The following is a 12661-nucleotide window of genomic DNA, read 5'->3' as shown; positions in this document are numbered from 1 at the left end:
AACCAGTGTGGTTTTATATTAGTAGGCTTCACTAAGCTTTTCAAGAACTGCAGCATTAAACCAGAAAAATCCATTTATTTATTATTTCGATCATGCCAAAAAACATCAGGTTTTGTGATCTCATCAACACCACAGCAGGCTGTGCCACTCATGTGATCGTGTCACATGAGAGTCAGTCCAGCCGGTCTGTTCCTCAACATGTCAAAGCCATTTATTACCATTTATTACCATTTGCTAGAGCTCCACGCAGTGATATAACAGCAGTAATGGCTCTCTAGGAATGAAGAGCTTGCGTTGCAAATTCGAATTTCAATTAACAAATAAATAATAACACACCGCACGGTTTCTCATACATTCGTGTGGCCACTGAGTCAGCTGACTGTCTGCAGTGTTGGCTAATCCACTGCGCTAGTGACATTTAGCTAGCTGTAAAGCTTAGCTTGTACAGTCATCACGACAGAGACAATGATGCGTTTGTCTCTATATGCATTCGACATTCGACCTGTAGTTATACTCTGTTTAGTAAAACTAATGATTACAGTTAAAGGTTACGTGTAGCTAATGTAGTAAACGACGACTCTGAGCACGACTAGCCACTCTTAGCATGCTAGCTTAGCTGGTTGCTATGTGACACGAATGGAATGGTAGCTAGTTTATCATATAAAGCATGTAAAGCAAAGCAAGTGTAGCCTTAATGACGAGCGAAAAATCAGCACGCTTGTTACAAACATAACATAAACATAATACATAATATTTAGCTTGACAGGTAGGACTGGCAGTCACTGCATATACACAGTTTGTATGAAAGGCCATGGCTAAGGATTTGCATTTACTTTCCTCACATTATGATAATGAACATTATCACAATTTGCACACATGTTGCATACGTTTACAGATCATATTCCCATTACTGGAATCCCAGTATTCATCATTAAGGCTCGGTATTTCTAGTGTTAAGATTTAGACTTCAGGAATTTATTGAAATTGAAATTCCCATGCAACTCCAACTCCCCCGATTGATCCAGCACCGTGATACTACATATACAAGCTATGTTTAACCATAATACAATTGGTATTTTCTCGGCATACTTTACAAATAAAAGCTCGAGATTCTTACAAGAGTGCCATCTTCCTCATCATTCACTAGTCATTGAACGCAGCACAGCAACCTTGTTAGCCATTAGCTGCAGCTAGCACTAGCTAACGTTAGGTACATACTTAGCCGAGGTTGAGAGATGTAGTTTCTGGTCACAGCCTGGGTGTGTGTCCTCGCAGCTGCTGCCAAGCCGTTCACATCCATCGGCCGGTTTGCCACCATAGTTGCCATCGTCGGATAAAGAAGAGGAAACCTGAGAAAGCTAAAGGAGGTTGATGTGCTTTTCTAGCTGAAGCTGAATAACATAAATGACAGCAGAGCGCAGGTCATATGACTCTGAGGAACCGGATGTTTGACAGAGAGGGATGGAGCCCAGGAGCAGAATACGGGGATGGATCGCCCCACTAACAAATGTCTTTTAAAATGTGTCAATATTGATGTTAATTGTGTATTTTGTAATGCTGAAGTGGAAACAATCAGGCACATTTTTCCCAGATTTCTTGGGGAAAAAACCTACAAATCAATTTGAAAGCCATATACTTTTATATTATAGCAATAAAGATAGGAAAATTCAACACTTAATTAATTTGATTATTCTAATGGCGAAATTCCACATATGTAAAGCCAAATTTTCCAACGGTCGACCTTTCTTTCCTCTTTTTGAAAGTGAATTCAACAACTACCTTGAATGTATCAAAATAATTTATAATAACAAATGTATGCATACTGTTAACATAATTCAAGAAATATTTGGAGAAATGTAATATGTCATGCCATTTTCCTTTTTTGCCTCCTTCCTTTTTAATTATTTTATTATTCTATTTAATTTACACCTGTACTGACTTATGCACTTCATTCACTTTGTCACATATTTATTTATTTTCTCAATCTGGGATGTCAGACTTTGTTTTGTTCTACCCAAGATTAATGTTCTGACTGTAATTGGAACGTCTCAATAAGTTTTGAAGAGGAAAAAAATATATAGGGATGGATTTCTTTTGGCAATTCCTTTTAATCACAACAAATTGACATGACAGTGTGCGAATACAACATTTTTGAAATATTACAATAAATAAAACAAATATGAGCATGTAGTATATTTTATTTTTATTGTCTTTGAGATTGGACAAAGTTCTCCTCCACTGTAGCAAGGCTGTGTATTCTGATGTCTGATAATAAAGAAAACTAAAAGGAACTTCGACTTGATCTTTAATCCACTTTCTCACTCACTTTGAGGTAGTAAATTCCACTACAAGCACTTATAAATACTGCCCTACAAAGTCTAACTACAGTAACTACATTTTTGGTCAAAATTGAGTTATGACTAAAAACTAGAAAATTTCCTCTGGGGAAATTTTGAAAGAGCCACGGGGGCTACTGCTGGTGTGTGTACACTATGATGAGATTCTTCAGAGATTTCAAACTATGTCCTTTAACCTCAAAATGTGTGTGTGTGTGTGTGTGTGTGTGTGTGTGTAATTAAAATCACATACAGTTACTGTGTGTGTGTGCGTGCGTGCGTGCGTGCGTTTGGAGCATATGTATGCATGTGTGAGGAGTGTGCGTGCTTACGCGTGTGTGTGTGTGTGTGTGTGTATCTGTAACTGTAATCACATCAAAGATCAAAGGCAATCAGATCAAAGCAATCAACAGAATTAACTGACACCTGTTAATGAAAGGGTGACAGCAGCCAGAGGTGGACTGGAATTTCTGGCCTCGAACAGAAAGCATTTTTGGCAAAACCATAATACCTATCATTGATCCGACTTCACTTTGAGCGTCCCAAGTTCTTCCTGAACGTCTACATATGATTTTTTTAAAGAAAAATGAAAAAATAGCTTTGTTAGAGCGATCTAAAAAAACTGTTTTTTTTCTTCCTGCGTTTTTAATATGGGAGCCAATGAGGCTGTTGGTGCGTGTTGGTGGATCATCTCTGCGTCTTACGCCCAAACTATAACTCTGACAGCTTTACCAGAGGATTTTGAGTGAGAAGACACATTTTCCTACGTTTCTATGTATAAATTATTTCTGTAGAGTGGAATTTGCGGCCTGGAGCGCAGTTTTCAAATTTATTTTTTGACAGTTTTTTCTCTCTCTCTGCACTCTGGCGATGATGTCACACACTGTGACACAAACATTCCGTGCAATACACACCCATTATAATCTCAGAATTTCTCCAAAAATTATCATGGTCATTGAACAGCGATTGATAAAAAACTATATGACCTATCGAAACGTGGATTAATACACCGATACACAAGACTTGTGTCTATTGTTTAAAGTTTAAATGGAGTCTCTAGGTGAAATTATGCCGGAGAAGTAGACGTTTAAAAATCTCCAATGATTGTTCTTTTTCGCTCATTTTTTGTCGGCCGTCCCATTCATTTCAATGCAAAATTTTGAGCAGTTTTTCGCGACTTACGTCGCGAAAAATTCGTATTCTGTAGAGAAAAGTAATAGCACACCAATCCCGATCAAACCGCACGTTTTGATATATAATTTGTCCTGCAACTCTTTAAGTTGTAGGACTAGTAGCGGGACGAATTGCGTCCGGAAGAGGAATAAGAAAAAATTCACAGTATAACAGTTCGCCCCAAGCACTGGTCCCTACAGCTATTGCTGTATGGGACCAGTGCTCGGTGCGATTGCCCCAAGGCCCTAATTAACTCCTTGATGTCTGTTTTATCTTGTGACAAAGTTTTAGATTTCAAGTTTGCTTTATTTCAGAGAAATAATGATACAAAAACCACAAAATCCAACTCAAAACCAAGCAGAAAATGCACTTACCACTGTATGCTTTGGATATATATATACTAATTTAAACATAAATAATAGAAATTATAAGTTTATTTGAAAGGGAAATTATTATGCAAATGTGCATTTCTATGCTGACGACACTGTTATTTACTGCTTTGGATCAACTCTTGTTCAGGCTATTGAATCTTTGCAGAAAGCTTTTGTAGCTGTACAAAACTCATTAATTCACTTGAAACTGGTTCTCAATACTGATAAAACAAAGCTTATGATATTTTCTAACAGTAAAAAATTGCCTCAAATGGTTCCCCCAGTGTCCACTCTTGAGGGCAGCGAAATAGAGTTGGTTCATATGTGTAAATACTTAGGAGTCTTAATTGATGATTCACTCACCCTCAAGCCACACATAGAAAATCTTGTCAAGAAGCTGAGGTTAAAATTGGGTTTTTATTTTCGAAATAAGTTGTGTTTTTCTTTTAATGTAAAAAAAACGTCTTGTCACTGCAACATTTTTATCTGTGTTGGATTACGGAGATCTTTTGTACATGAATGCTGCTGCTAAATGTCTTAGAATGATTGATACTGTTTATCATGCTTCTTTGAGGTTCATTACTAACTGTAAGATGTCCACTCACCATTGTGAATTATACTCTCGGGTAGGATGGCCTGCTCTGGCCACTCGAAGGGCTAGTCATTGGTATACGTTCATCTATAAGGCAATATTGGGACTGCTGCCTTCGTACATTTGCAGCTTAATTACTGTGAGAAATGCAGGATCTTATTCTCTTCGTTCACAAGATCAATTGTTGCTTTCTGTCCCTTATGCTCGTACGGAGTTTGGTAAAAGGGCATTTGTTTACTCTGCACCTTATGCATGGAATATGCTACAGAAAGAATGGAAATTAACTGAATTTGTTACTTTGAGCACTTTTAAATCCAAACTAAGAGTTATTGAGGCCAATTCCATAACATGCACGTTTCTCATGATGTGTTTAAGGTCTGTATGTTATGTAAATATGTAACTGTATTCTGTGTTTGCTGCCTCTTGGCCAGGGCTCCCTTGAAAAAGAGGTTCTTAATCTCAATGGGACATTCCCTGGTTAAATAAAGGTTAAATTAAAAAAAATGATCTACATAGTGATTAAGTAAAAAAGTGAGATTAAATTATATTAAGACTAAAATATAACATTTCTTTATGACATTAAGTCTAAAATACACACATCTTTGAATAGAGACACGTTACACACAATGTTTACATACAATGTTTATTCACTGAAAACAAAATATAAAAGCTGAAAGAAGACAACAACATTATAGTTACTGCACTCTGTTTATCATTACAATTAGAACCTTTAACAGCAACACAGTAACTACGTTTTTGGGGTCAAAGGTCAAATAAATCATGATTTTTGAGCATAAAAATGACATCATCAATACATGTAGAAATAAGTGTCATATCACTTACCTACCTATAACCAATTTGGTTATCATTTTGAGGTACTTGTACTTTACTTGAGTATTTCCGTTTCATGTAACTTTATACTTCTACTTCACTACATTTTGAGGCAAATATTGATCTTTTTACTCCACAACATATAGCTGACAGCTTTAGTTGCTTTTCATGTCGAGATTTAACATTGAAAACATGATCAATTTAAAATTACTACACCATTTTTTTCTTAAACCTCATTCTATTATATCAAGTAGTTAAAATATTACCTACCTTTACAAAATAAAAACGCTGCATACATAAATGCATCAATACAAATAATCTAATAATATATTTGGAATATATTTAACAATCTGAGTGAGGACATTCTACATAACGAGTACTTTTACTTTTGATACTTTAAGTACATTATGATGCAGATATTTTTGTACTTTTCTTTCAGTAAATTTTGAATGCAGGACTTTTACTTGTAGTTGAGTCATTTCACAGTGTGGTATTAGTACTTTTACTGAAGTAAGGGATCTGAATACTTCCACCACTGTTTATCATACCGTTATTAGATCTAGCTGCTAATTCTGCTGTGTTAAAAGGGAAAAGCAAGTTATGTCTCTTTCTCAGTTTATTTCTGTGATTTGCTTGCTGCATTTGAGAGCTGCAAAGGCCTTCTTCACAACATTTTGATTTGTCAATGTATAATGCTGTTTTTCAACAATAAAGCCTGTGTGCTTTTGTCATAATTAATGGCAGGTTTTCAGTTGGTGCTAAATGAATAATAACATTTGAAGATATGAAATTCAAGCACCTGATAGCTCTAATTCCTGTTTCCAAAACCTGGTATCAAGCATGTTTTGTAATCAGTGGTGGAAGAAGTATTTAGATCCCTTACTTTAGTAAAAGTACTAACACCACACTGTGAAATTACTCCATTACAAGTACAATCAAGTGCATTCAGAACTTACTAAAGTCCTCATTATTAATTGTATATATGTTCAAAGTATATTATTAGATTATTGATGCATTTATGTATGCAGCATTTTATTTTTTTCAAGGTAGGGCTCATTTTAACAACTTAATATGCTGTTATGAGGTTTAATTATTATTTTAAAAGTCTAATCACTTTAAATGTATCATGTTTTTATGTTAAATCTTGCCCTAAAAGTAACTAAAGCTTTCAGCTTAGTAATAGCTAGTAATAATAGCTAGTTAGTAATAGTAATAGCTGTCATGAGATATTTCAACATAGTTATGCCATACTCCCCAATCTGCTGTATTTGCTCTGGAAGGCTTTAAATGTGAAATATCCATAGGAAGTGTTGAGTTTCACTAACAGAGACTTACAGTGGAACACAGAGAAGAATGAGGTGGAACCTTTTGGAAATAATCAGTGCAATCAGTGTTTGAGTTTAAAGAGAAACTCTGAACACCAGAATGTTGTGAAATCAGTGCTGTTGTCATGGAAATAATAGTGAAAAAATGTCCATGATGCTGAATTTATTATGACAACACAACATAAATGTGCATTACCTGGTAGTAGGGTCAACACTACATTAAAATGGCAGAAAACAGGCCTTGTCTGTAACTCTATGGAGTCTTTGGCTATTTTGTCTAATTTTGAATCCTTTTCATCCTGCCTGTATACACCACTTGTTGTTTAAATGCCATGTTGGTATATTTTTTTCCAGCACAACCTCACCTATATGACCTGATAATAATAGATTTTTTATTCTGACTTAATGGATCAACATTTCGAACCAAAAAGAAACAAAGAAAAACCAACATAAATGTGACCTTGTGATTGAGTAAGATCCTGTCATCCAACTCTGGTTTTTATTCTAGTGTGACTCTATTTTTATTTGTGTCTTTTTTTTTGTCTTTTTGTGTCATTTTTGTGTCTTTTTTAGTTATTTCGTGTCTTTTTTTTGGTAATTTTGTGTCTTTTTTTGGTCATTTTGTGTCTTTTTGTGTCTTTTTTGGTTGCAAATGTAACATGAGAGGGTTACATCCAGTTCTATAATTTTATACAAAATATATTTGAGCTTGTCTCCAGTTTTACTTGGTATATCATCATCAAACTGAAACTGGCCTCATGGAGTTTACAGCCAGAACTTTAGAGGTAAATTTACAGTAGGTAGAATGTGAAATGAACTTGTGAAATGAGAATGCTCTGTTGTCTCTGCAGTTGAAGCAAAGACCCCAGCTTCTATTTCAGAATGTATGGGAATTACACATTCTTGGTGATGTATTTAAAATCTGACTGAAATGCTTAGTGATTTGTGCATAATGTGCTCTCTCTTTCTCTTTCTCTCTCTCTGTCTCTCTCTCTCTCTCTCTCTCTTTCTCTCTCTCTCACACACACACACACACACACACACACACACACACACACACACACACAAACATGTACCAACATAATGTCCTGGTGAGGGAACTGTTGAGTGACAGGTAAAATGACATGATTGCACATATTTTCCCCTTAAATCTCGTAGTTTGCTGTTTTCTCATTTTTGAAGCTCTGATCCATTCTCATTTGACGCAGCATGTTCTGCACAATAGCTTGTAAGCGACTGTTTGAAGATGATTTTGAACCATGCCCCCTGCACAACCAACACACTGGCAGTCACACATCACATACAGACACGCACAGCTCTCTGATGTTGGAAAAGCACTACAGACTGAAGTGGTAAGCACTGCCATGGTGAGGCTGACAGAAACCCCTAGAGAGCTCATAGAAACGTTTCAGGCCGCATGCAAAAAATAGCAAATTAATGCAAGTGAAGGGCTTCTGCCTACAGGAGCAGTGCCCTCATTTTCGAAATACCATTTTTTTCTCTGAGTCTTTTGTGATGAGTTCAAAGGGATATGATTTCCCTCAAATTTCTCAAATCCACCTATCCAGGGAAATAGGTATCATAAAATTCATGCATTCATTTTGAATGTCTGCTGCTGTTGTTGGTAAAGGGCTCACACAGTTTCCTGATGTGTAGACTGCTAAACCAGCCCAGTAGTAGTTATATTCTCACTGAGGGATTCCACAGCATGTCCAGATCATTGAATGAAGCAAAGCTAAAGTAAGGGTGTGGAGATTAGGATGGTGGAAGGATGCGTCACACATCTGACCTTCATGCAGAAGATTGGAGTTCACATCCTGTTGCAGACAGGTTGCTTAATTTAACAATAACCACAATATTTTCATAACTTTTCAAACTGCACAAATGAGTAAAATTATTATAAAACTGAAATGTTTCAGTGAGAATGCTCTGATAAGCACCAGTGTGTTTTAACAGTAAAACACTGACATGAAATGTAAATAAAAACATTGAATGAGGGCTTGTGCAGAATTGTCCAATAAATCAAATCCCTGCTTTGTCAGTGAAAGGGTCTTTTAGGGTGTTAAATGCTAGTAGGATTGTTCTTAGTGTCCTGGAAGAAGCTCATTTCTATGGAGCTTTTTCATTTGTACACTTAAGGTCCTTGACTACCCGATTGTTTCATAGATTGTTCCATTGTTCCCTGATACACTAAATCAATGGTTCTCAATCTTTTTTCAGTGATGTACCCCCTGTGAAATTTTTTCACAGAAAAAGAGAAAGCAAAGCAATCTTGGTTGAAAAAAAAAAGACTTAAAACAGAGCGCTGTGCCATCAGTGTCTGATTTATTAAACTTCACTGGAACTGATTAACACATACAAAATTCAAACATTTGAAAAAATTAAACTACTTCAAACATTTTAAATGTTAATAATCCATGACTTCCAAATATTTCTCATCACTAAAATGAAGTGATTCAAACTAATGTAGTAAAAACAGTGAGCATATAACCATTTAAAACTATAACTGCTACGCTTCAACCACGACTCCATCTTTGAGTCTTCAACTGATTGACAGGTGATGCCAGGTGGCATATGACAGGTTGGGTCCAACCATCCTGGTATGGGGGACACTCTGGGTTTTTAGGATTATGAAACTGAATAGCCTACTGAATATAAAATTCATTTTATGAACTTATACTTATATTTTCCTAAAATATTTATTAAATAATTGTTTTTAAAGGATTTTTGCATGGATGCTACTTTTTAAATGTATATTTTAAAATCTCACATACCCCCTGGAGTGCCTTCACGTACCCCCATTTGAGAACCACTGCAGTAAATCATTCCGTTGGTGCTCCACGCATACACATTAGCAATCTGGTTGGCAGTATTCAACTTTCATTGTTATAGTTAGAAGCTTGACCTCTTAGGGAAAGTTGTAAGTCATTTAAATTACCTTAATACATTAACTCGTAAAGTATGTAGAATGAATTAGTGTTTGAGCAGATGCAGCCAGCCTTGAGAATGATTTAACATTGGCAACTATCTTCTGCTCAGTAAGTTTTAGATGACTGGGGTTATGGCTTGCATGTCCTTGAAAAAACACCATAATATTTTATCGACGATTACTAGCACAACAGGTTATGTTCTGCATTTTATTAACCTTCTGAAATCTTGGGCTATGTCTGTTAAAAAATCTGTTAAATGGCATCTTTACCGTGACATGTTGTTATCAGTTTTTTCAGCCCAACCTCACCTATATGTCCTGATAATTCATTTTTAACTTTGACTTACTTGATCAAAATTTTGAACCCAAAAGCAACAAAGGAAAACATAAAATCTGATCTTGAAAATTATGTTTCAATACACAGAATTTGTATAAATAAATAAATATTGCAAATATGAATACAGGTTGCATAATACAACATATAACAGGTAAAATGAAGATAATATCTAGTTCAATATTTGTATACTAAATATATTTGACAATATCTCCATCCACTTGGCTGAATATCATCAAAAAAAATCTGGCATGGAGTTTCAAGCCAGAACTTTAGAGAGAAGCTGATGGCAAGACTTAATGTTGCTTCATTTTTATGTCTTCATGTCATGAAGAAGTAATGTGAAGCTGCTTTCATGGACTCCAGAGGGTTAATCTTCAAACCTAATCTTCATGGTTTTCCAACATAGATCATTTAAAGGACATTGTGTTGCAAAGGCATCAGAAATGAAACTTTATCTTTTAAAAGAAGAAAAATACTGTTGTTTAGCAGAGCATACTCAGCTCCTCCTGCACCAGGCCCACTTGGTCTGATGTGACCTGTACAGTTAGCTAATGATAGTAAACTTCAGGTATTGTTAGGTAGGTGTGACTTTTTGACTCTTTTCTTTTTGTATGAAGTAGTGTTATACTTGGACATCTGTTGGGTGAAAACATGGTCTCTTCCTGACAGATACGTACTTACTGATTAAGTCATTTGTCGTTTTTACCCTGTAAAGACTGTGCTGGTAAGATTTAAGAAGGACATTGATGTGACCTGAACTTTTTGTAATATATACATCCAGAGACTGATTACCATCTCTTTTGGACTTGTGGAAGCACTCGAATCCTATAGCAGGGCATCTGTCGTTTCATCTTGGACAACATTTATGACCAATTTATGCTTTGCCTAAAAATGTACTATTTGGATTTACAATGTATGAAAAAAGACTTATATAATATAATATAAATAAATATTATCTATGCAACCTCATTATACTGTTAGCTAAGTTTTATATTCATAAATGCAAGGTTCTAAAAACCCAACCTGTTTTTTGTGTCTTCAAAAAAGAATTAGAACTTTACTTTAAAACGCTGTCTAAGTCCTGCAACCAAAAAGATGTAAAAACGGTAATTCTGTGCTCCAGATTTAACATATTTACTGAATCCGTGTGAGTTTATAATTATAAATGCATATATATACTATTTTTTTATATTTTTTTACAGATTTTTTTACATTCTTTATCAATCTTGGCTAAACCAGCATAAATCCCTGGCGCTGCATATTTTTTGTAACTGTAAATGTCTGCCTTGTTTTATGCGTTTTGTATTGTTTGTATAATGTAATCTTCACAAATGAAGATGACTTTAAAAAAAAAAAAGTAAAGTTTTACTTTAACATTAACCACCAGATAACATTTACTGGTAGGGACAGTTCCTTTCCAAAAAAGTGATAATGTCTTGTTTTCAACCCTACTGCATCAATTCCAAGTGGCCAGGCTGAAAAACATCTTCCACTTTGGCTTTAAATCAGTTTTTTTTAAAACATAAAGGATGGGCTCAATATCCGACTTGTTGAAAGGGATTTAATTCTAATCTGAAACTACCATTGTGACTTTCAGTTAAAAAAAAGTATTTTTTTTCACTTAAAGAAATAAGTTTAAGGGACTTTTCTAATTAGGACATGAGGCTTTCCAATGTTCTGTTTTAGGTCAAACAATGAAATGCTATTGTACATTATAACAGGGTGGTGCCACGTGGCTGCCAGAAAACCTTGCAACAGTAGGTTATGGCGCACATATAATAAGACAGACAGCACCACTCACCTTGAGTCACACATGTTTGGTTAGGTGGGCCAAGTGCCTGAGTTACATAGAATGATGATTCACAGTCTGTTCAAAAGATAACAGAGAAAAAACTGGTGAGAAACAGTACATGCAGACATCCAGTTTACACTGTAAAAAAAAACACTGTTGTTTTTACAGTAAAAAAACGGCGGCTGTGGTTGCCAGAACTTTATCGTAATAAATATGGTGCAACTTTTTCTAATATTTCAGTAAAATGATATTAGCACTGTTAATTTCATGATTAAGATTGCCATTTTATTCCATATTTTACCGTAAAAATAAATCCATCAAAAGAAACGCTGTTCTGCCATATCACTGACAAGAAAAATACTTTATAAATGGTGCATAAAAATAGATTTTACCATTAAATATTACAGTATATTTTTGTTAGAGATATGGTGTTTAGTACATTTAATAGTGAGAAAAAGAAAAAATTAATGCAAAAATTACCATGATGGCTTGTATATATTACAGTATATCTTTTGATACAAACACGGTGCCAGTGTATTTTACAGTGGGGTAATGTATTATTAAAAAAAAAAAAAAGTACTGTAAAAAATTGTGTTTTGGCTGATATATACATTTATGGTGTTTCATTGTTACTGAAACTGAATTAACCCATTTATCACTTGTCTTTTACTGTCATGTTTTAGCAGTTTTTCACCGTAAAACCTACAGACATTTTTTACAGTGTAACATTCAGTCTTTCCCACAGAATGACATTCTATTTGTGGTAATAGCTGACATTACTATGGATAACGCCCTAAAAGCTCAAAAACAAGACATGCTTAGTTAAATAATTAAAAATTAGCATTTTTAATAAGACCTAAGTGGTCGTCTTCTAGTACTTTTTCCCTAGCTACCCAACTGTACTCAATTGGTGTGATTGCCATCATTTTATTAACGCTTATCATGATGCTTCCAAAAAAGGAATGCTCGTAAATG

At 35.0% G+C, this 12661-nt stretch overlaps 1 protein-coding gene across 1 annotated transcript in view; it reads right to left on the bottom strand.

The window, feature by feature from the left end:
• Positions 1-1413, bottom strand: part of atp6v1ba (ATPase, H+ transporting, lysosomal, V1 subunit B, member a) — a 49751-nt gene extending 48338 nt beyond the window's left edge. Inside the window, exon 1 of the mRNA XM_059359183.1 lies at positions 1219-1413. Coding sequence (XP_059215166.1) covers positions 1219-1327 — 109 coding nt within the window. The 5' untranslated portion in view covers positions 1328-1413. The remainder of the gene's footprint in view (positions 1-1218) is intronic.
• Positions 1414-12661: the final 11248 nt, after the last annotated feature.

The sequence above is a fragment of the Centropristis striata genome, chromosome 20 (assembly GCF_030273125.1).
Source record: "Centropristis striata isolate RG_2023a ecotype Rhode Island chromosome 20, C.striata_1.0, whole genome shotgun sequence".
NCBI lineage: Eukaryota > Metazoa > Chordata > Actinopteri > Perciformes > Serranidae > Centropristis > Centropristis striata.
Note: the sequence above shows the minus strand (reverse complement) of the source record. Positions and strands in the feature narration are given on the sequence as shown.